At 39.0% G+C, this 23,016-nt stretch overlaps 2 protein-coding genes and 1 long non-coding RNA gene across 4 annotated transcripts; 1 reads left to right on the forward strand and 2 right to left on the reverse strand.

Moving 5' to 3' along the window:
* Positions 1-349: 349 nt before the first annotated feature.
* On the forward strand, positions 350-8,374 carry LOC131315984 (uncharacterized). The gene is made up of 8 exons (XM_058345249.1): positions 350-800; positions 4,048-4,085; positions 4,815-4,886; positions 5,030-5,113; positions 5,190-5,224; positions 6,274-6,359; positions 7,905-7,970; positions 8,063-8,374. The coding sequence occupies exons 1-8, from the start codon at positions 734-736 to the stop codon at positions 8,095-8,097; spliced, it is 483 nt and encodes a 160-aa protein (XP_058201232.1). The 5' UTR covers positions 350-733; the 3' UTR covers positions 8,098-8,374.
* Positions 908-2,576, reverse strand: LOC131315985 (uncharacterized). The gene is made up of 2 exons (XR_009196956.1): positions 2,457-2,576; positions 908-1,350 (listed from the first exon to the last, which is right to left on the reverse strand). It is a non-coding gene; the product is annotated as an uncharacterized LOC131315985 (long non-coding RNA).
* Positions 8,375-11,960: 3,586 nt separating the features above from the next.
* Positions 11,961-17,084, reverse strand: LOC131315986 (seipin-2). Of its 2 annotated transcripts, none has more exons than XM_058345250.1 (2): positions 15,752-17,083; positions 11,961-12,663 (listed from the first exon to the last, which is right to left on the reverse strand). In XM_058345250.1, the coding sequence occupies exons 1-2, from the start codon at positions 16,889-16,891 to the stop codon at positions 12,178-12,180; spliced, it is 1,626 nt and encodes a 541-aa protein (XP_058201233.1). In that variant the 5' UTR covers positions 16,892-17,083; the 3' UTR covers positions 11,961-12,177. The 2 variants fall into 2 exon arrangements, with proteins under 2 accessions (XP_058201233.1, XP_058201234.1); XM_058345251.1 differs by lacking the exon at positions 11,961-12,663 and adding an exon at positions 13,070-13,266 and having other exon boundaries at positions 15,752-17,084.
* Between the last annotated feature and the right edge of the window lie 5,932 nt (positions 17,085-23,016).

Here is a 23,016-nt window from a genome sequence, read left to right on the forward strand (position 1 = left end):
GAGTTAAATTATAGATGATCGAGAAATATGAGCTTCACTTTTGGAAGAAGAGAAAGAGAAACAGTTTGTGGTTGAAGTGAAGAAGATATAGAGCAAGTGAAGAAGAGAAGAATAAAATAGTAGTTGAAATACATGTGTATATAAATTTTGGAATTAGTTAACTTATGTAGTGTAGAGTTCACAAATTTTGATTATTGAAAAAGGTTGCTAGTTTTGGTTATCCAAAGTCCAAAATTTGATTATTTCTAAGGATGTTGCTAAGTTTGATTATACCATTATGAGTTATTTTTTGCACAAATATTATTAATTTTAATAATAATTATCTTTTAGTTATATCACTGTGGATGACCTTATGACCTGATCCCTAAATTAAATTCCCATCAATCGTATGTAAAGCAAATTATACAAGCAATTCCACCAAACAACCGGATACGGATTTGCTTTTATCCATCCGTTCGAGTACGCACGCACAAAATTCTCCTCTATCCTTTACTGGGTTCGCTAAATTGCTCTGGGGACCGAAAAGACAACTAGGGTTTCTTTTCTTCTGCGGAATATAAACCCGAAGACGATCCCGAACACCAGTTTCCTCCAATCGAACCAATTGCAGAAAAGGAGCATCTGCTTCTTCTCTCTCTGATCCGATTCTTCTTCATCTATAACAATTCCTCCCCTCTCCCTCTATAACTTTCTGAATACCTGATCGATCACACGCTCTAAACGCAGAGAGAGAATGGGGAGAGGAAAGTTCAAGGGCAAGCCTACCGGTCGACGCCAGTTCTCCACTCCTGAAGAGATGCGTATGCGCCCTTTTTTCCTGTTATTCGTTTTCCATAGTGTACGTTTCTGCGTGTTAGTTTTTGGATTCGTTTTAATGTTTGGTATTAGTTGTGTTTCGTGAGGATGTTTATGTGGTGGGACTTGTTTGATGATTTGCTGAGTTTGTTATGGTTGGGATTGGGTTGAGTCTGTTCGATTTCTGAAGTTGATCTTTCATTTCTGTGTGGGATTCTCTTGTGGTTTTTCCCCCTCCTTTCTGTTTGTGAAGAGTATACTCTACATGTTGAAGACTCTGGTGGGTATACTGTGTTCCATAAGTTGATTGATTTTAGTAATAAAATTCGTACTGTCAGCATAAGCTTTTGTTAGTGCCTTAGTGGTCAATTGGTTAGCCACGCGGGTGGGAAGTTGGAACGACCAAAAAGCTGCAGAGGTAACAGTAAACTTACTTGTAACGGTAACATACCTGGTTATTGCCATTGGTCAATTGAACAAACTTCTTGTGTTCTACGGTTGTAACGGTAATGGACCAGGTATTGGTATGTAGCATGGTTCTAGTGACCCGACCAGCTGGCCACGGACAGGGCCGGCCCCAGGGTAAGTCCAACAAGCCCCCGGGCTTGGCAACCCCTCACCACGGGGAAACCAAAAAAAATAAAAAAAAATAAACTACCAAGTATGTAATAAATATTTAAGTTAGCGACATATATAAAGAGAGTTCCTTTGGCCCAGTGGAAAGTTTGGGTCTTTCCTTACAATGCACGCATGTTCGAGTCACAGCGTGGAGATTCCCCTTTCCTTTTTCTTCATTTATCCTGACCTTCTTCTTCAGGTTTTATTTTATTTTTTTCTGGAAGTAAATAATCCGAAAGGCATTTATTGTTTTGTCGCTTGAATAAGAAACAGATTCTTCTTCAGTTCTTTGTCTCTTTATAGAACATATCTTTTTTATTACTATTATTATTTGCTTAAGCCTCCTTCTATTACTTCTTTTGGTTTTATTTTTTCATGTAACCTCTACCATTGAAAGTTAAACGGTTTATATGGTAAATTTCATAATTTCTTTTGATTACAATAACTGATATAGATATTAAAATGTCTACATAGGTAAATATTACTCGCTTAATTTTAACCTTATATAGTAGGCCTTTTTTTTTTTGGGCTAAAAAGAATTTGTAAAAATAGTTGTTTCGACAGAGAGTAATTTTTCTTAGTTGAAGTTGCATACAAATTTACCTTTGGACGATTATGTCACACGAGAGATTAAATGGATTGACTATGATCTCAGATTCTCAATTGAAAATGAGTATACATAGATAAACTAAAGCACGATAACTCAACTGGAGATTTTACTTCAAGAAATGCAAGGAAAAGTGGTTTTCTTTGAATTGAATCGTGGTAATCTTATAGCAATATAACCGGACTTACATTTTGATTTTGATTTTTTGATGTAATTCCAGCTAAAAGCACCATGTAACATTGATTTTTTTTTTTTTTTTGACTTGTATGTCATTCTATTTTTTTTATGATTTAATAGTATGTGGGCAACCAAGCTTGAAGTCGGGCTTGGGCAACCCAAGCATCAAGGCCAGCACTGGCCACGGATATCCTTCGGCCTGAACACGTGGCCTCAAAAGATATATCTCAGATGTACCATGTAGGCTTGATGGATTTACTTATACTTCCCACGAGTTTCATATTCTTAGCTGACGTGGGACTAGGGTGGGATTTTACCATCTCCCTCACTTATTTCACAACATCCTCATTGATGTTAGAGCTTTAATTAGCTCTTGGAGGTCTATCAAAAGATCTGATATTAATCTTCTTATCTGTTGTAACTGGTCCATTAGTCATAGGGTTTTTGGACCAAGGAGTTAGTTTAGTGTTGCGGTCTGGTAATTTTTGATCTTCCAGTTTTGGGTACCTTGGCGGGTGGTGTCTTGTGGTGGTGGTGGATTGCTTGTTGGGGGTGGTGGCTGACGGTGAGGGCGCAGTGTCAGTGGTGATCTGCACCGAATAGGGTTTAGGGGTGCGGGTCTGGGCTTGGCCTTCTTTGGGCTGGGTCTCGCTCTGGCCCGTTTTCATTTGAGCTGTATTTTCATATTTGAGCCTAAACTATTTGGGCAGTTTAGGCCAATTAGGAGTGGGCTTGTCCCAATGGGTGCTTCCTTGATTGGTTTCTTGCCAATCTCGGATTTGGGTATTGGGTAGGCACAGGATTATTCTTAGATTTAGGAATTTTTTGTTCTTAGATTTAGGGATATGATGCCATCATCCCTTTTCTTTTAATATTTGCAACAATTTCAAAGATTAAAAAAAAAAACCATTACTCTTAGCCGTACACGTGCTTCATAGATCTATGGTATATCAGCTCTTCACTTTACTCATCTTAGAGGGCTCAAATAAGTATCATGTCTCAGCAATTAGTGAGAACCAGGGACCAACATCGTCCTCTCTGATGTTGTATGTGATTCTCCACTTGCGCGTTGATCTTTAAAGGAGATAGAACCTTCTGCTGAACATTTTACGCCATCTTGCAAGTTGCAATAGTTAGAAATGTAGTCGATCAGGTACTTCCAGTGAAGGGTTTATTGAATTGGCTAACCATGTAACACATGCATTCTGACAGTATCAACTTACCAGTGTAGCACTATCAGCTTACTTATGGAATTGATTATCCATACAAGTATGACTTGACAGTATCAGCTTACTTCGCATAGCACATAGGTTTGATGCTGGAATATTATTTGCTAAAAGTCACACTTGTAGTTAAGAGTGTCTCGATGAACCGGACTAATCTCTCCAGCCCCTCCCACAGCCCTTTCCACGCGTTTGTGTGAGGTGAGGTCGCCCCTAGGACAAATTGCTGCAGAGGGGAATCGGACCTGTGACCTTGGGGTGGTAAGCCCCGCCGAGGCAAGCCAGTTAACCACTACGACAACCCCCTTGAGGTTAGAGAGAAGAAGCTTTACAGCCAGATACATTTGCTTTTCTCCCTGATGACTTTCCTGGTATTTGGGGCTGTTTTGAATCTTTGTTATCTCTGGTTTTGTTCAAGTTAAACTTCTCTCTCTCAATATACGTGGTTGGTTAAAGATTTTGATCTCTCTTTTGGGTGGGTGAGTTGGGTGTTTTGGGGTGAGGGGGAGGGGTCGTGTTATTGTCTGATATTGAGACTGTTGATGACACTTGGAACAGTGGCTGAAATTAAGTACTGAATCTACTGATTATTTCTTGTGCTTTCCTGATGCACTTAAACGGTCACAGTTGCTGGTACGTCGGCTCGTCCTCGCACATTTAAACAGGTAATTCTCTATTTTGATTCTTTTACCGATGCTTTTATGATTACAGTTAGCACTGCAAGATTTTTTTTGTTTCTTTTTTCCCCTTTTACTTGGCATCTGAAGGTGGAAATCCAGCATTTGGGATTTGCATCATTGTGGTTTAGGATTTTTTCCTCTAATGATGGGGAAAACTACCACTGTATTGGCTCAGAAAGCCCAAATGTTTTGTGGCAGCGGTAGCATATTTAAGATGTCCTTATAGTGACAGTTTTTAACATTGAAATGCACCGTTGGACATGGCAATGTTCTACGAAATCTGGATATTGGACTGTATAGTCTGTGCTTATGCGTTTGTCATTTTTCGACATGAATACTGTCTTCGTAAAGGCGTGTCTATGCATGGAGAAGAGGCATAGGATTTTGATCAGTGACCAAATTGGCATGTGAAAAATATAACTAAATGATCCGCTGGCGAATAGATATGTTGAATACAAAATGGACACTTAAGCGTCAACTAATTTTATGCCTTGGAGGAAAAGGAGTTCTGTTGACAGGTCTGCTGCATGGAAAATGTTCATAAAGTGAAAGTCAGATGGCTGCAGTTTTGGCATTTGCATTTTGAATTTCGAAATGCTAGAACAGTGAGAACATAGAGATTGTAAATGTCATCCATGTACATCCTTACAATACTGGTTTTCATTTGAGTTGCTTCCACTTCCAGGCACCTTATATGATGTATTTATGCTGTAGGCAGAAGCCAAAGAGGAGGAGGAAGAGAGATCTGAGGAAGAATCTGGAGAGGAGTCTGAGGAAGAATCTGAAGTGAGTGAGCTTCTTACTTCTGTGTATATCATTCATGATATTTTTCAGATTGTTCGTTAATGGGTTTTCATCTACCATTCTACCTTGCTCTATTTGAATGATGAGTTTCTAAATCAGCTTGTCTGTACTTTTGTCAATTTAAGAAGCGGAAGGGCACCCAAGGTGTTATTGAGATTGAGAATCCTAATTTGGTGAAGCCAAAGACCTTGAAAGCTAGGGATGTTGATGTAAGTAGTCAAAGTTTTTCATTGTTGTTTAATTTGTTGTGATAAAAAATTGTATTTGATATATTTGTTTTTGCAGATTGAGAAAACGACTGAACTCTCAAGACGTGAGAGGTTTGTTTGTCTTCGTCTACTTCTTTCAGTTATCTAGTCATTCTTGAATAAATCATACTATCATCAAGTAAAGACTCCCCTTACCTTTTCCTCCTGCTTTCCATATATTTGTTTTTCCATTGGCAAGGCGAAAAACAAGTAATTCAAATAGATAGAAACGAAAAATGCAACTTTGTAAGCACAATAGCATATGTATTTCCTTGTTATCTTAACGTGTGATTTTCTGCTTTACATAATCACTTGTGGGGTCAATCTTTCTGTTCACTTGAATACCTGCCTGTTCTCAGGTTTCCTTTTATTAACACTTGCATCCTTAATACACTTTTACACATGCAGCTTGTGCTTCAACCTAGGACGTCTTGGCAAATTTTCAGCCCTTCTAGGCATTTTATGGCTATTCATATTGCAAGTTTTTTTTTTTCCTTTCTAGCGTCAAACATGCTTTGATCCGCAAGTTCCTCAATTGGTACTCAATTTAAGTCTTTAGACAACTCCGTTGGGTCTGTTGGCTGGACTCTTTGGTTGTGAAGTTTATGCCAAAGAGACCTGCCAAGAAGTAGATGCATGGGCCATTGGTATGTACTGTGTAATGATAGATGCCATGGGTTTCTTGGGGAAATTGGGCTTTCAGAAAGATAGCTGGATACCTCTGTTGGAAATAAATAGAAGTTCGATAAGTGGGGACTTGATTGATGCGATGGTAAACGCTTGGCCTGCCATATAGAAGTTCATGGGTGTGCTTTGAGAGCAATCAGTTTAGACCTGCGTTTACCGCCTTTAAACTCGCCCTTAAGCTCGACTTGATGACTTCGGTATTTATCTTCTGTCGTTGAAGCAAATCGTGGCTTTTGGTCGTGCTCACAAGTGATTACAATATATACCTTGATATACAGTTATAGTCATGCATCACGACTACCAGCCCACCATAGTTGAATTGTTTATCTTCCGGCTCTGTCCTCCGTCATTTTGGATATTTATAAGTTATGTTTGAGATATTTGCAACTGGAAACAGTTCATTGTAGCTTCATATTTTCTTTATTTGACGACAGGGAAGAGATAGAGAAGCAGAAAGCTCATGAGAGGTACATGAGGATGCAAGAACAAGGGAAAACAGAACAAGCAAGGAAAGATTTAGGTATGGTTTGGTCTTTAATGAATTAATTAATAGCTCTCTTTTTTCTTAAGGATCAAGTTATCCTGGTTGTATTTATTGCATTTTAGACAGTTTATTACATTACGTGGATATTCTTGAATTGTGACTACAGTATCTGACCGATGGCTTTTTGACTGGTGTGTCTAGTCAAGCTCAAAAGAAGAGTGAGTCAATCATCTTCACCGATAGGTGGAGTAGTTAGTTATACTTGCACAGAGAAAAGGAATAACACAATCCTTTTGTCCACAACACTTGTGTGAATTGAGAATGGAGTATTGATAAAGATAACTGCTATTCAATATTTGAGTTGTGTTTATTTGCAGGATGGGATTAGTGATCTTGTGGGGTAATAGATTAGGTAGATATTCCATTGGACTAAAATTGATCGAGTGGGAATTATAGTTTGTTTGATTAAGGTGGAATAATGAATTGGATAAAGCGGGGCTGGGTGTTCATCACAGTTAGATGGAGCGGCAGGGTTTACGGCATGAATATGGAATATGTAGACTGGGCTTGGAGAAATTATTCGACCCTTGGTTCCATAGCCTTTACAGCCACACAAAGTTGTGGGTGTAGTTGTTAGGTTGCAGGACCACTGAATGGTTTCTCCTGGTCTTGGGAATTCATCATGGGCCAAATGTGGGACTACGCGGGCCCCTCCAGATTGGACCTGATTCCATATTTTTATTCCCCAATCAAACATGGAGTTGGATTCAGGTAATGCTATACGTGGATGTGGTAATTGGTTTAAGAGTTGTAACACGTAGAATTTTGTAATGCTTATGGATGAGTAGGCCCTCTGTTAAAAGACAGGAATTTGTCATATTCACTAAATGAGAATGAAAAAGAGTGGTTGGTTGCTCATGTGGCTCTCAAGTTAAGCATGAATTGTGAGTGCGAAGTTTTTCTGATCAGGAGAGTGAAGCTGGTTTTTGACAGGTGTAAGCTTGCAGCAGTTTTCTTTTAAGAGTAGAGTGTGATTGTAGGCATTCATGTAGTTTATATTGGTGCCTTAACATTCTCAAAAAGTATCAGAGTTTATGTTCGTTCTAAATAGTCCACTAAACATCCAAATCTGCTCCCTCCCATAACTTCCATTCATTTTTGTTGGGACATCCAATTCTCCGGCGTCAATTCTCCGGCGTCAAAGTATCTTCCCCACAGCATCACCCAAACCAAGCTAAACTCTGCAAGAATAAGTCCACAACTCACCAGCCTCTGTTACCTTTCTATTTTTATCCCCGTTGTTTTTTTTCGTTGCTTGCTTTTGTTCAATTATAAATAAATAACCTGTTTCATGGATATTTTCATTCAAGTAAATACAGATTAAGATCGTGCAAACATGAGCTTGTGATGTAGCAACACCTAATCCCGGACCGGTTAATGCTAAGGACCATTTTTCCATTTATGTTTTCATTCTTAAGAGATGAGCTTAGATACCTCTCTCTCTCTCTCTCCCTTTGCATTTGTAATCATATGACTCCAAGAGATACATCATAGCCTTTCCTGTATATGCTTGTATTGCAGATCGGTTGGCGCTTATACGACAACAAAGGGCTGAGGCTGCCAAAAAACGAGAAGAAGAAAAAGCAGGTAACATCATGCGATTGGTGCACTGATTGCTTGTTTTCAGTTTTGGTGGCATTTTATGACAAGGATACTGATGTGTTTTGCATTTGTTGCAGCCAAAGAACAGAAGAAAGTTGAAGCTCGCAAATGAATCATAGTATGGCTGCCTGGAAATTTTCTGGCGAAACTTGTGCTCTCTTTGGTAGGGCAAAAAAAATATTTGCTCTTTTAGTTGGTTTATAATCAAGGACCTTATTATGCCGCTGGTGGCATTTATGGAAACTGTGACCTTGAATTATCTTTTACAGATGGTATTTTGATACTTCTCTCTAGTTATAACCTCTTAATCTCATATTCGGTAAATGAGAACAGTACATGCTTTTATGTGTAAAAGAATTCTGCTAAGTAATGTATACTTATTTGAACCATGCTCGAGGCACAGGGCAAAGAATAGGTTTCTTGCTTTACGGTCTTATGGCAGATGGTTTCTAAAATGAAATCTTGATCTGTGTTTCGATTCCCATGAATGTGGGGAATGATAACGGAGTGGAAAAGAAGTATATTGGCTTTTTTTATTCCAGCAGATGGCCTCTGTAAAATGCTGGATGGGAGATATTTATGAGCTTCAATTAACGAGGCAACATCGGCAGTTTATCGGCCTTGAAGGCCTGTTCACAGCTGTTGAGTTGAATCCCTTATGGCCAACCGTTGACTCCTGTTTACGATTATCTTCCTTTTAGCTTGCCTGGAATTTTAGAGTGAAGAACTCCAGAATTCACTCTGGAGTTCCAGGCAAAGCTTTTTTACCACAAACTTTTTGAAGCAATTTGCTTTATTTATTTGAAAAAGCGCTCCCTAAGGAACTCGGCAAAGTAGTCCCCGTTACTTTGATTCAATTCATGTTTGATTCGGGAAGAGATCATGGACGTTACCCACACCCTTGAGTGAGTGGGAATGCTGAGCAGCAGCAAATTTGGATTTGTTTTCTTCAACATGCGCTGTGAAGGTGCCACGGTCATTGCATCGAGTCCTACTCTTATGTCTTGGGAGACAATTCGTTGTTTTACCACGATGTCTGTCTGTGTATTCGAAGTGCCATAATCTAAATTGCTCCCATTAACATGAGGTGGTGGGAACATCGACTAGTGTGGTTGGTTACTTACTCTCCTTAAGGAAGAGGTCTTGAGTTCGAGTCCTCATGGAAGAGCTGCTCGACTGCCGTTGTAACTACTAACAACTAACCTAACATCCTATCGTTTGGCAAAAATGAAAAAATATATATATATATATTAACATACAGGTGGAGACTAAGTGTCATTCATACACATCAGCTCACTTAAATTTTTTTTTTTGGTGAAACAAAAACGCATTAAACGAGTCCAGAGTTCTGGGGTAGGTAAACCCCATAGGTTGAGGTTTAATACAAGTAGGCGGAGATCCATTAGCAAAAAAGAAAGTCATTAGGATGACATGATTGAAGGCAAAGCCGGCTTCTGGGGAGATCAAGGAAGCAGCCGCTTTGGGCCTCCAATCCCAAGCTCAAAGAACCCCCAATTTTGATATTCTATGTAGTAGGCATAATTATTTTAATTGACCGGAACTAGAAAATTTTGGTTGCTCATATTTGAAGAGAAACAAAATCACAAAGAAGGTGGAATAAAATGTTTGTTTTCTGTAAATTTGATGTGGGATAGAAGCAGATTTGGTTATTGGTTGAAGTTTTTTTGTAAAAACATAATCCTCTTGATCATTTGCTTTTCTACGTGGGATTGCTTTGTTTCTAATCTCAATTTCAAAAGATACTTGGATCATCAAACAAAGGGAAGTGCTACAATACACACCATTTATTTGGGTGTGTACCATATGCACGCTCATTGAAACACACTAAAATGTTATGATTTCCAAAATGTTGTGAATCTATTGCTAAAAAGTTATGAATCATATTGATGAAAAGTTACGAATTTTTAGAATAAAAGTTACGATACGAAATAAAATGTTATGAATGACCGGTCCTATAAGTAATTTTTTATGAGGTGGCACAATATGAACCACACAATAAGTGCATGTGGTACACACCTTAAAGAGGTGTGTATTGAAGACTTTTCCTCAAATAAAATATAGAAGGAATGCAGTAAAAAAAAAAAAAAAAAACAATACAATCTACAAAGAGTTGGGGCTTATAGAAGAGAAAAAGCAGGTTATCAAGCAAGAGAGAAGGGAATCCAAATATATTTCACGTGTCATAAGGAATACATTTGAAGTTTTGTATCTTTACCTTTTTCTACGTTGATTTAGCTTTTAATATTTTGTTCTGAATAATACATAAAGGGCCCCAAATTTGCATTTAGCTTCGGCCCCGTAGGTTAGAGCCGGTCCTGATTTAAGGGAATGTCTTGAAGTGGACTCGATTGCTTGGTTAAGATGAGCATTGGTTTGCTTCTCCGATGATGTGATCAACTGGTAGGTTCCTCAGCTAAGAGACCTTTGGTCCAATGGCATTAGGAGTGCACTTAAGTATTAGGAGAAAGAAGGTTTGCTTCTCAAAAGGTGTGATCAACTGGCGGGTTCCTCAGCCAAGAGGCTTTTGGTCCAATGGCATCAGAAGTGCACTTAAGTGCTAGAAGAAAGAAGTTCTGCTTTTCAAAAGGTGTGATCAACTGGTGGGCGGGTTCCTCAGCCAAGAGGTCTTTGGTCCAACGGCATCAGGAGTGCATTTAAGTATTAGGAGAAAGAAGGTTTGGAGTTCAACTTCGCTTCTTCTACGGTGCTAATCTAACTATTCTAGTTGCGCCGATAATAATAAATAAAAAAAAGGCGCGTTCCCCAAGGAGGTGCCTGCATCCGAAAATGAGATTTACTAAGATGATGAGCAAAATTTTAGTGTCAAGAAGCAGTGGAATAACGGCTTGACTATCAATTTCCACTTGAATAAGAGGGAGCAATTGTAGAGCTTGTGCCGATTTTAGGCCTTTAGCCTATCCATGAACTTGAAGCCTTAAAAAAAACCGCTGGGTACCCATTTGATGTTCACTGATCTACCAACTTTGCATGACTTTTTGGTAGTTACCGTAAATTCCTGTCCTACACTAGTGGAAAGAATGGCTGAGCTCTCTCTCTTAACCCTAGCTGCCTCTTCTCTTCTTTCCCTTCCTTCTCCTAGGGTTTTCAGCACCCTAATGCGGCAGCGGGAGGATAGGGTTTTACCCTTGATGAGTGTTTTTCTTCCTCCCTAGTGATGACTTTATTTCGTTTTCAATAACCTCTTCTTTCCAGCGAGGGTTTTTCTCTCTTGGTCTTAGATCTAAGAGTTTCTTGGTGTTTTTTCCTTTCTCTTGGCTTTGCCTTTATCATCGAGATGCTGTTTCAAGTTTCGATAAAGGTAGTGGTGATAGTCCTTTAATGAACCAAGGCAGAGGCAGTGGTGGTCTGATGACAAATCCAATCGGTTGGGTTGACTACCATCACTGTGTGAACTTGCCCTACGGAAGTGGAAGTTGTCATTGAAGATATTCGCCATGAAGTTGATCGGTTTAGCATTTGTAATTTTCTTTGTATTTGTAGATCAGCAAATGTAATTGCACACAATTAGGCAACTTTGGATTGCAAGGTTTTGATATTCGTATTTGCGAAGCTAGATTTCCTGATTGGTTATTAGATTCTTTATGGAACGAGAATCGTTTTCTTTGGTGTACTTTTTTATTTTCTTTGGTGTACTTTTTTATCAATGAAAGTTTCTTACCCTTTGACAAAAGGAAAAGAAAGAATGGTGGAGATCACGCTGCTTGTTGAATGGAGAGATATGGTGATAACAAAAAACAAAAAAAAACAAAAAACAAAAGAAAAAAATAGAGAAATCTTGCGATATCTGGCTAACCAAAAGGGGGGAATAGCTAATGGAAAGATGATGGACAAAGAATATATAACCAACATCCGTACCCTTTCCCGTCTCCACAGTTTCAATAACTGGTTTCTCAGTCCCAACACGTCAACAAGAGCAGGAGGAAGATGTACAAGGGCTTATAATTTCCGACTTATTATTAGATTTCTCTCTAGCAGTTGCTATGTACAATGGCTATGGCAAAGATGACATATATACATTGGTTGAACAAATAAAATAATTGTGCAACAACAAAGATTGAGGACCATGCCTAATAAAACACACTTTCAGATATCGCAGAATACAGCGAGGGAGATCAAATCATTTCTTCCGTCATCACAAAATTTACAGAAGCTACCTTTGAGCTGGGTGATGGTTTTGCAAAGTGCTACGGTTGGCAGAACCATCTCTAGGCCTTATGCTGGGCATGATAATAGGTCTGCAGAAGAGTAGCATAAACAGCAACTCCATTGTCAATGTACTCATGCCAATCCATATAAAAACTGTTTTTTTCCAGTACCATATAATTCTTTTTGGCAGAGGTAGTTCCGACTCAAGGGTTAATGATGCATCGTATATTTGTGGTGCACCGGCTCCAGGCCGGAATTCTGCCCTTTGTTCGATCATTACCCTCAAACAGGCAGTGGGATTGTCTCCTTCAGTGAACCCTCTAAATTTTACATTCACAGTCTGTGATTCTGATGAATAGCCAGTGAGAAGAGGAACGACCTTAAGGAAAGTGAGGAGAAGGCGGACAGGCTCGCTCTTGAATCGCAACATACATGGTTTGCTCGAACTTGCAAGGGCTTTACCACTAGCAGAGAGGAAGTCAACCCTAACCTGTAGGCGGGAAATGAATTTATCATTTTCATTCAAGTAATACTCGTAGAACACTGGAACAAGAAAAGTCAACTGTTGAAGTTGCAAGTATTCAATACATCACTCAAACAAGAAAATTAAACTATAGACAAGTTGCAAAAATATGATATAGTGCACAACATTTGGAAACCACAGTAAACAAATCACTTCCGAAAGAAACTAAGGAGAGAAAGAGAAAAGAACAAGAATACAATGACTAAGAAACAAGATTTGAACAAGCTCTACTAACACAAAGAAGTGCAATCTCATCTAAATGTCTTAAGAACTTTCAGTGATAAGCCTCTCTTTTCTATTTAATTAGCAGAAAATTATTGCTCAATCACGAATGGATTCCACCCCTTACGAGAGAGAGAGAGAGAGAGAGAGAGAGAGAGAGACCGTGATCAATAAAGTACAATTCTAAACACCTGTCCTTGTCATGAAATCTTGCATCAGAAACCTTTTCTTTCTTCTCTGCTTAATATCTATGTGATTCATTTTCTGATCAAATAGTAGTTGCCCAGATTGTGATAGTGGACGATTCAAAGAAGTTCTTATTGTCCATAGTTTATGGCCAAAATAAGCCTGCAGATAGGAGAAGATTCTGGTCAGCAATGAGGACAATAAGTGCAGTGACTGGCAATAATGCTTGGACTCAAAGGGGAGATTTCAACTGTGATAGGGTAATTTCTGAGAGGCTAGTGGGTTTCGTGCAGTTGGTGCCTCTTTGTTCAAGAGTGTCAGCATACACGGTTTAAGATAAACTGAAGGCATCTTCGGGCAAACCAACCGACGGCAGACCTATGCTTCTTCTATCTGAAATGTTACTCTAACATAAGAGAGGAATCTTGAGTAATTGCATATCTGACCCATCTCCTGCTGTAATGCTACTTGTAAATGCATTGCTGAGGTTTTGGCCAACAGATTACAGCCTGTTCTCCCAGTCCTAGAAGATCAATCTCAGTCTTCCCTCAAGAAAGGAAAATCAATGATAGACAATGTGTTACTAATGCAAGAACATGTGAGAGGTTAAAATAGGAATGAAGGGCCACCTAGATGTGCAATAAAGATAGACTAATGAAAGCCTATGAATCTGTTGGTTGGAATTTTTTATTTGATACTATGCTGGCTAAGGAGTTCCCAAAACAGTATGTCCCCTGTATTATAAAATGTGCGCGCACTGCAAGATACACAGTGGTCATTAGTGGAAGTTTAGAGGGTTACTTTCCTGGTCGAAGAGGTTTGAGGCAGGGGGATCCCACATCTCCATATATGTTCCTTGTAATTACAGAGGCTTTGCAGCAATGCTGAAGTATAGAATGAGACAGGGCAGGTTCAGCTATCATTCAAGATGCAAGGATCTGCGTTTGTAAAATTCGGCTTTTGTTGATGACTTGTTCATTTAAAGTGGGGCAAACAAATACTCCTTTGCGCTAAAAAAATGATGTGGTGAAAGCCTTCCACTCTTTCTTTAGCTTAAAACCCAGCATCCACAAAACTGCTATCTTCTATGATGGGGTGAATAAGGAGCTTATGAGGATTATCTAACCAATTCGGGAAGGTAGGTTGCCAGTTAAGTACCTAGGTGTCCCCTTGATATCTACAATGCTCAAAGCGGAGGATTTGTGATATTCTATTTGAAAAGATTTTGAAGACGATCAAGGTTGCCTGTTGGTATATCCTATGCAGGGAGGGCACAACTTATACAGGTTGTACTCTTCAGTATCCAACTATCCAAGTGTATTGGAGTTCAATGTTCATCATTCCAAGCAAGGTGATCAAGGAGGTTCAAAATGCTGTTTTATGGTCAGGAATAGACATGAAATGCATTAGGGCCAAAATCAGATGGGATCAGATTTGCTTTCCTAAACAGGAAGAGGGTTTGGGGTTTAGAATGCTTGAGGAATGGAATAAAGCAACAATGTTGAGATACCTTTGGGCTTTGAGTATGACGGCAGAAGACACCTTGTGGGTTAAAAAAGGAGAGCAATTTGGGACAGTGCAGATTACAACTTGGGCAGATCTCTACAAGCCAACATGTCTTCTATTATTCTTCACGGTCAGCGAATATGGCCAAGAATGAGGAAGAGGGCCACTCAACTCACTATTGCTAAGTCTCCTTCAAATTTGATGCCTGAGCATCGTCAAGATGATTTTATGAGCTGGCTGCCCCACCCAAGTGGAGTTTTTTTTCTTTCCGGTAAGCTCTTATTGAAATTCAGTTAGACATGAATTTCCAGACCAGAATTGGCATACAGTGTTTTCTGGTGGGAAGCATATGCCTAGATGGACAATTATCTTACGGCTGGCTGCTCGACAAGGCCTAAGTACTAGTGATAGACTCAGTAGGTGAGGGTTGGTCGTTTGATGAGAACTGCCACTTGCAAAGAAATGCAAACGAAACTTACCAGCACCTGTTTTTTGAGTGCCCATATTCTATCAGTTTGGCAGTGTAAGAATATGATCCAGGAATGCCTTGGAAGTTAGATGTCTATGGTTTACTATGAACGTAAAGGGTACAAGGTTTAGATACCTTTGTCTGAAGTGTTCCTTACCGGTCGCTATCTATGGTATGTGGATGACCAGAATCAAAGAATCTTTCCTGATAAACTTCAGCAAAGGCAAAGGTTACTCTTAGACCCATAAATGGAATTAGAGATTTTATAAGCTCTATAAGGAATTTGAAGACATCTCAAGGAAATAAGGCCCTATGTGCAATTCGGGGCTTGTGTCCAAGATAGTGACAATATTGTTGTTGATTCCTGCTGTTTTCGAGTTCTGTCGTTTAGATAGATTGTTTGGTGTTGTTTTAAGCAGTGGTGTTTCGCTGCAGTTTCTAATACTGGACGGTTGTATGTTTGGGGGAATGCCCCCTTGACCATGTTTTCCTGGTTTGAGGATAGTAAGAATGTGCGCTTATCCAAAACAAAAAGGCTAAAAGATTATGAATTTATGATACACGACAAGATGTCATTCGAGATATAAGAAAATCGGGAAAAGGACCCATGAAACATTTCATGATTAAAAAACTAATTAACAAATTTCAGCCTTATCAATCAACAATACATACCTGAAATATCCCAAGATTTCTATTGTAATCTGACTCTGGCAATGTCAATGCAACAGTGACTTGCAATTTGTGTTTTGGAGGTATAACCCGTGGTGCCCCAACATTCTCCAACCCAATATTTTCTGTATTTGTCACACCACGAGGCTCCCCTGGACAAGATATGAGCCGCACATGTGCAACGGGACTATTCTTCGTGTAATCAAAAGTAAGTGTCTCCTTCCTCTGAATAGGCTCCTCCACCAAATGCCTCACCATAAAACCACTAACAACAAACGCCGATACCAACAAAGTAATCAAAACAACACACACATAAGACGCCCAAAGAAACCCCCAACCAAACCGCAAAGCCATTCTCCATACAGATTTGTGTTCCTTCAACCATTCATACACAAACGGCGTAACAGTATCCCCTATAATACCCCACATTCTCAACACTCTAGCCATCCCGTACTCTCTAGCGTGCCTAACAGCTCGAAACGGATCAATGACAAACGTGTATCCGCAGTAGAGCAACCATATTGGAAATGTGACAAAATTCACTAATAAACTTGTTTGAAACGCGATTGCCTTGATCAGCAATCCAGCTAAGACAAATAGGAAAGTAAATGAACGTTCATTAGCTCCGCCGGAAGCCGATTCTACTCCTGCTGGCTCGTCGACTCTATCATCATCTACGGTCGTAACCGTCGAATTCTCTTTCGTCTCCTCATTTACACTACGGCTCGAATCAGGTCTCTCTTTCGTCTTCTCATCTACGCTACGGATCGAATCAGGTCTTTCACCTGCCCTCTCATTTTCCTTCAAACTTCTGGAAACCCTATACTTTCTCTCCACGCGTGACGTGGAATGGCGACTTACGGTAGAATTATGGTTAGAATTCTTCGAATCGTTACCGGCGGCGTCGTTTCGGACGTGCTGAGACCACGAACGCCGGCGCTGGAGGCCGGAGGGTTGGGGAATCTCCGGCGAAGGCTTTCGTTCGAGCGAGGAGGCGGCGGCGGCAGCTTCTGGATGAGAAGTTGGGCCTGAGTTTGGTTCGATCGTGTCGACGCAATCGTAGAAGGGGAAATCGTCGAGTGCGTCGAAAAAATGGTCGTTGTCGTCGTTGGCGGTGGTGGCGGTTGATTGGAAGTGTTCCATTGAAGACAGGGAGATATGCGTGTACGTATGTGTATGTGTATGGCATCAAGTATATACTGTATGTTTTTGAATGCTTGGGGTTAGGGTTAGGATTTCGTCACCATGGGGAGGTGGAAGATGGAGAAGAATCAGTCACATCACAAGTTTCTGATTGGAAGTCAGATGTTGCTGTTTCCGACATGCTAGGCATATAACAAGGAAATTGAAATTTTACGCTTTTTTTTTTTTTTATATCTACACTTTTTCTTTTTTTAATTTGAAAGTGTATGTAATTTTTTTGTTATAAGACAAAAAAAATGAGTGTAGATGTCAATTGTATGTAATTTTTTTGCTAGAAGACAAAAAAAAAATGAGTGTAAGAAGACAAAAAAATGAGTGTAGATGTCAATCACTCTTTTTTTTTTTTGGATTTTAATTTGAAAGTGTATAGTTTTTTTGCGGGAAGACAAAAAAAAAATGAATGTAAGAAGACAACAAAATGAATATAAATGTTAAAAACAGGATCGTAGAATTCAATTTTCTGTAACAAAATCTATAACATTTGGCTAAGGGAGAATTGCCTAAAAGAGGCTCTGACTAAGACTATTCACCACTTTAGTGGTGCAGAATCTAAAAATTACCTAAAAGATGATATCTCCAAAAAGAATAAGGTTCTGTTTCCGAAAGGAAAATAAATACTTATTTTTTAAGAAGGTAATTTTAAACTCAAAAATTATATATTTACGTAAATAATAATTTTTCTATCAATATGAATCTTATTTGATAGATCTCATTGAGATCTTTTATACGGTGCAAAAAAAAATTGAAAAATTAATTTTTATTTATATTATTTTTGAGTTTGAAAATGTAAAATAAATACTTACTCCCTCCGTCCAGATTTAATAGCCATTTTTGGAGTTCGTGTCATTTTTCAATCGATTATATCTTCCAATTTATAATATTTTACGTGATTTCGAAAACATTGTATTATAGAACTAATCGAAATCTATCAAACAATATTCATATTTGATATGAAATTCATTACATATTGAAAGATATAACCCATATTTTAGCCGGTTAGAATAGAAGTGGAGACAATTAAATCCAGACTGAGAGAGTATTTTTTAAGAAGGTTTTGGAACGGAGCCTAAGGAATACTTGACATGCCCACTTAAAATGACCCTTTTATCCATAATAAAAGCCCCAAATTTTTTGAAACACATCCTCCTCCTTCTCTCTCTCCAACAGGTTTGTTTCATCTCTCTACTAAGGCTGCAAACAAGTCGAGCCGAGTCAAATTTCACCATGGTCGGGCTCGACTCACCTTAATTTACTTAGGCTCGAGCTTGGCTCTACCTTGAATTGAGCTCAAATATGTTTGCTCAAGCTCGGCTCACGTGGCTCACCAAACTCGGAGACACTCTTGCTCAGCATGTGTAAAAAAAAAAGAGCTGGATTCTTTCTTTATACTGGTATATAGTGGGTGCGAGTTCTCAAAAACTTCCGATGTGGCACTCATTTTTTTCCCCTCACAATAAAAAGCTTACCTCAAGACTTGTCCCTCATCGGTAAAAGATATGCAAGGGTATTGCACTCCTCCCCTATAAAACTAAGAGTAGACTTACGTACCTTGTGTCATAGATGTGGGTGCATAAGCCACGTGCCAACAGGTGGAAATTAAAACCCAAAGTTGTGCATATTCAAAACATATATACAGAAAAAGAAACATATATGCAGTTTATACAATATATATATATATATACCAGCTCGTAAGTTCGGCTCGTTTATGAAACAAGTTGAGAATGATGGCTCGAGCTTGTTCATTTATTTGACGAACCGAGTTTGAACGAGCTGTTAGCGAGTCAAGTCGCGAGCAGCTCGGTTCATTTGCAGCTCTACTCTCTCTCTCTCTCTCTCTCTCTCTCTCTCTCTCTCATAGGCCCATGGCACATTCAATGACCTCTACTAGAATTTCCTTATCCCTACACCCATTCGACTACCAATCACCACTCACCACTCACCACCATATCTCTCTCTCTCTCCAGATTGCGTAGCTATTTCTCGGCCTGTACAGACAAAACATGCACGGACATGTCTATGTAAGTATATCCATGTAACGACTCAAAATTTTAATGAATAAAATTTTTGTTTTATATTAAAATTTCTTTTTAATTAATTAGTATTGCTTTTAAAATTCCTTTTAAATTTCTATAATCCGTCTTAATTAAATTTTAGTCCTTAAAATTTATATTTCTTGACTAGAAATTCTACGAAGCAAGTAGAATTAGTTTTCAACCGATTAGTTGGAAGAACCGGACTACCAATTCACCTAGTTACAATCTCCTAACCATAAATGGACCTTTTTGACCATCTTTGAGCCTTGTGAACCCCTCCAAACCCTAATTGAACCCTTGGACCTTAAGAAGTAATCATATTATACTCCATGACTAGTCATTTCAAACTTTATTCAACACTATTATCCTTCTACCCTTTGGATAATAAATGTTAGGAAAAATTTTATCCCTTGGGTAATAGAAGTAAATCACCCACCAAAGTCACTTCCCTAGATTTTTCTAAGTACTTATATATAGGTATATATACCTCATAGATTATTTTAAGCATGCCATCTTAGATTTCTTCTACCAACTCAAGTTATATATATAGGTACTTTGTACTAGTGAGAGATGGAGAGATATGGGAGAGATTTAGAGAGTACCTGACATGATCTTCTTACATCCTTACAACCCATTCCTATGTACTTCTTCAAGTCAAATCTACCCACCATTATCCTTATATATATACTTACTAAAGCAAATCTACTAAACCAAATCTTGAACCATCCCTTCTTTCTTCCATCAAATCTTCCTAAAACCTAACCCAAAGTACAAAATCTAATCTTCCATGCCTAGATATTGATAGTTACTTGCACTTTACCCTTCTACTTACCACCATACCATGCCTTGAAGTGACAAAGCAAGAAAAAAATCAAAGATAGGAGAGAGAGAGAGAGAGAGAGAGAGAGAGAGAGAGAGAGAGAGAGAGAGATTTCGGGTGAGGGAGAGAGAGAGAACCCTTGGCCTATAAATAGCAAGCTCATGATCTCAAGCCATTCTCACACTTTCACTCTTTGCTCTCACTTCTCTCTAGGATTTCTAAGCTTTCATAGTTCCAAAGTTCAAGTTTCTTTAAGTTTCTTGAAATTCTTGAGAGCTACCACCAAACCATCTCCAAAAACCACCCCTAGATCTTTAAAGTAGCCTAGTTTAGTTAGCAAAATTGTTTCTAGGAATAGAAAATCCATTTCTCTTCCTTTCGAAGCAATTCGGAGCCGTTACGCCGCCGATTCGATTCTCAAAACCGACCAACCGCCGAGAAGAACGGTAGAATCTTCTTATCCCCTATCTCTAAGTATAAGTAGAATGTCCTTACTCTCTAATTCTAAGTATAATGTAGAATATCCTTAACCGCTTTCCCATAGTATATAAGGTTATCTATCACTTATAATGTTTAGAATGCATGATAGTTAACAAACTTATTTTTGCTAATAGAAGTATAAGCATGTTGGAATAATTGACTTATACTCTAATAAACATATGTTGTTTTGAACTTCCCACAAAGGAAGAAAGAACGATTTCGAAATATAAGACTTTGTCGTTTGATAGAAGTATTCATATTTTGATCTTTAGGATGGTTATGAGCATGTATGCATGGATTGCTTGTATTACTTGTCTTGTTGTAAAGCATAAGTTATTTTCACTCCAATGGCGTCCGTACATGTGGCATTATGCTTTAAGTGGTGTTTGAGCATAACTTGTGATATAGAGTTGGTTGACCTTGTTAGTTTAGTTTCAAGATTACAATAAATGATTTATGTTCACTCTTGTGAAAAGTCCTACCGCGGAGTCTATGCATGAAAACGTAACACGGAAATCGAGAAGTTAGAAACATGACACTTAGGGTGTGGTTAATGAAAAGGCGTGTTTTGAAAAGGTGAAATGTTTTAGAAACCGCAATTTGGCCGGACGTGGTAGCCCATTGTGTGGTGTGTGTTTTGTGTGCCAATGGGAACCCAATGCGGCGGAACCATTGTGAGGATACTCGGGAGACTGGAACGGCGGAACCGAGATTGGGTGTGTGGCTTGGTTATCCACGGAGAGGAGCCAATGCAAAGTGTGCCAATAGGAACCCGGTGCGGCGAAACCATTGTGAGGATACTCGAGAGACCGGAACGGCAGAACCGAGGTTGGGTGTGTAAAATGACGATTTTGAAAATGTTGATTGGTTAATGAAAAGTGTAACCAGTGACACGGTCTACGAAATAACGCGTAGGAGAAACTCAGAAATCATGGACACCAACGATAGTGAATAGTGAATACGGATGTGTCATTGTTATCTGTTTGTTAAATATATATGTACTAAGTAGAATTTGTTAATAATATGCCCTAATGTTTGTAAGACAAGGGTTAGTGGGTATGAGTTATTCTATTGAGCTTTTGTAGCTCATGGTGTTACCTTTGGTGATCGTGACATATTATATTGGCGGCGACGCTGGTATAATATGTCAGATCTCATAGATAAACATGGCGAACTCTACACCTTGGAAGCTTTCGGAGCTGACTAGGATGGATGAACAAGCGGAGCAATAGATATGAACTCTAGTTTTCCCCTCCTTTTGTTGAATAAAAGTACTTTTGTTAAGATTATGATGTAATATTGAGCCAGACTCTATTTAGATTTTCAATGAAAATGTTTATTTAATGTTTCCAAAATTAAGGGCGTTACAATCCATATTTCCCGTATAAAACAAAACCCATGTCCTATTAGTCATGAAATTAGTTTGTTGCTGTGAATACAAAGGATGTGGAACGCTTCCCTGTTTTGGTACTTGGAATGACTAATTAATTTTCGGAAATCGTGTATGTATCGATTGTGGGTTTTGATTTGTGTGAATTGAATCGTGGGTCTTGTAATTTCAATAAAAATAAGTTTGAATTTGTGTTCTTCTAAATCTTGATTTGAACAACTCTGTATCTTTTATGCCCGAGTAGTCCTTTATAATCAAATAGACATGTCCATAGGATATCGTTCAATACACGATCGTAACACATTTATTTTGGACAAATGGATGAAAGGGGTTGTCCAAAATAAATGTGTTCCGATCGTGTATTGAATGATATCTGATGCGAGAAAGCTAAAGATACTGACCTTGGGTTTTCACGAGAACCGACCGCCACGTGGGTCCCGGAGTGGGCCCCGCATGGATAATTCGAGCCGTTCAATAATTTAAAAAAAAAACTTGTGGGCCTATGAAAAATCAACTCGATCTAATATGTGTAGGTGCTCGATCTAATCTTCTATTTTTCACAAGTCTGAAAATCTAAATGAAAAAATGAAGATTGGATCGAGTATCTATACATATCGAATTGAGCTGATTTTTCACTGGCCCATTCGATTTTATTTTTTAAAATTATTGAACGATTTAGATCATCCATTCGGGGCTCGAGATGGGCCTGCGAGGCGGTCTGCACCCACGGTCTGTTGTTGTAGCACAGTTGTATCTAATGGACATGATTTTTTGAAATGGTTATTGTGGGCACGCGCCCCGGAAATTTGGTTTGTAAAAATCGGGCGCGGCTCTTTTTCGGAAGAGCGCGGCGAAACGCTTCGATTCAGAGTCGCCACTCGGGTTTTAGCGGTGAAAACACCCAAGGAACCGAACTCGAAAAGCGCTTTGCCACGTTTGCTTGATTTTGAAAAAGGCTTGTAGACTGGTCCATCGTCACCTTCGATATCTGAGGTTCGGGAGCCAGGTTACGAGATGGGAAGGGTTTTATGGCACCCCTCTCGCCCAATCCGGAGATCGGTCTCTACTCGGGCATTTTGTAAAAGCGTTTGCATCTTTTCTCTCATTTGACCATTTTTAGCCAGTTAGGGCGGGGGAACAGTTAATGGGGATTAAAAACTATAACAAGTTGTGATTTATGTGACAAAATGTTTTATGGATGGCTTGATTGCAATGCTAAATATAGATTGAGAACAAGCACTGAGCAAACTGGATAACTTGAAGTACGCTGCCCTGCAGGGACGCTAGCAGATTCTGTGTCAGCATGCACTGGCCGAGCCACTGCATGCTGATAGAACATGCG

This window comes from Rhododendron vialii, chromosome 2a (genome assembly GCF_030253575.1).
Source record: "Rhododendron vialii isolate Sample 1 chromosome 2a, ASM3025357v1".
Lineage (NCBI taxonomy): Eukaryota > Viridiplantae > Streptophyta > Magnoliopsida > Ericales > Ericaceae > Rhododendron > Rhododendron vialii.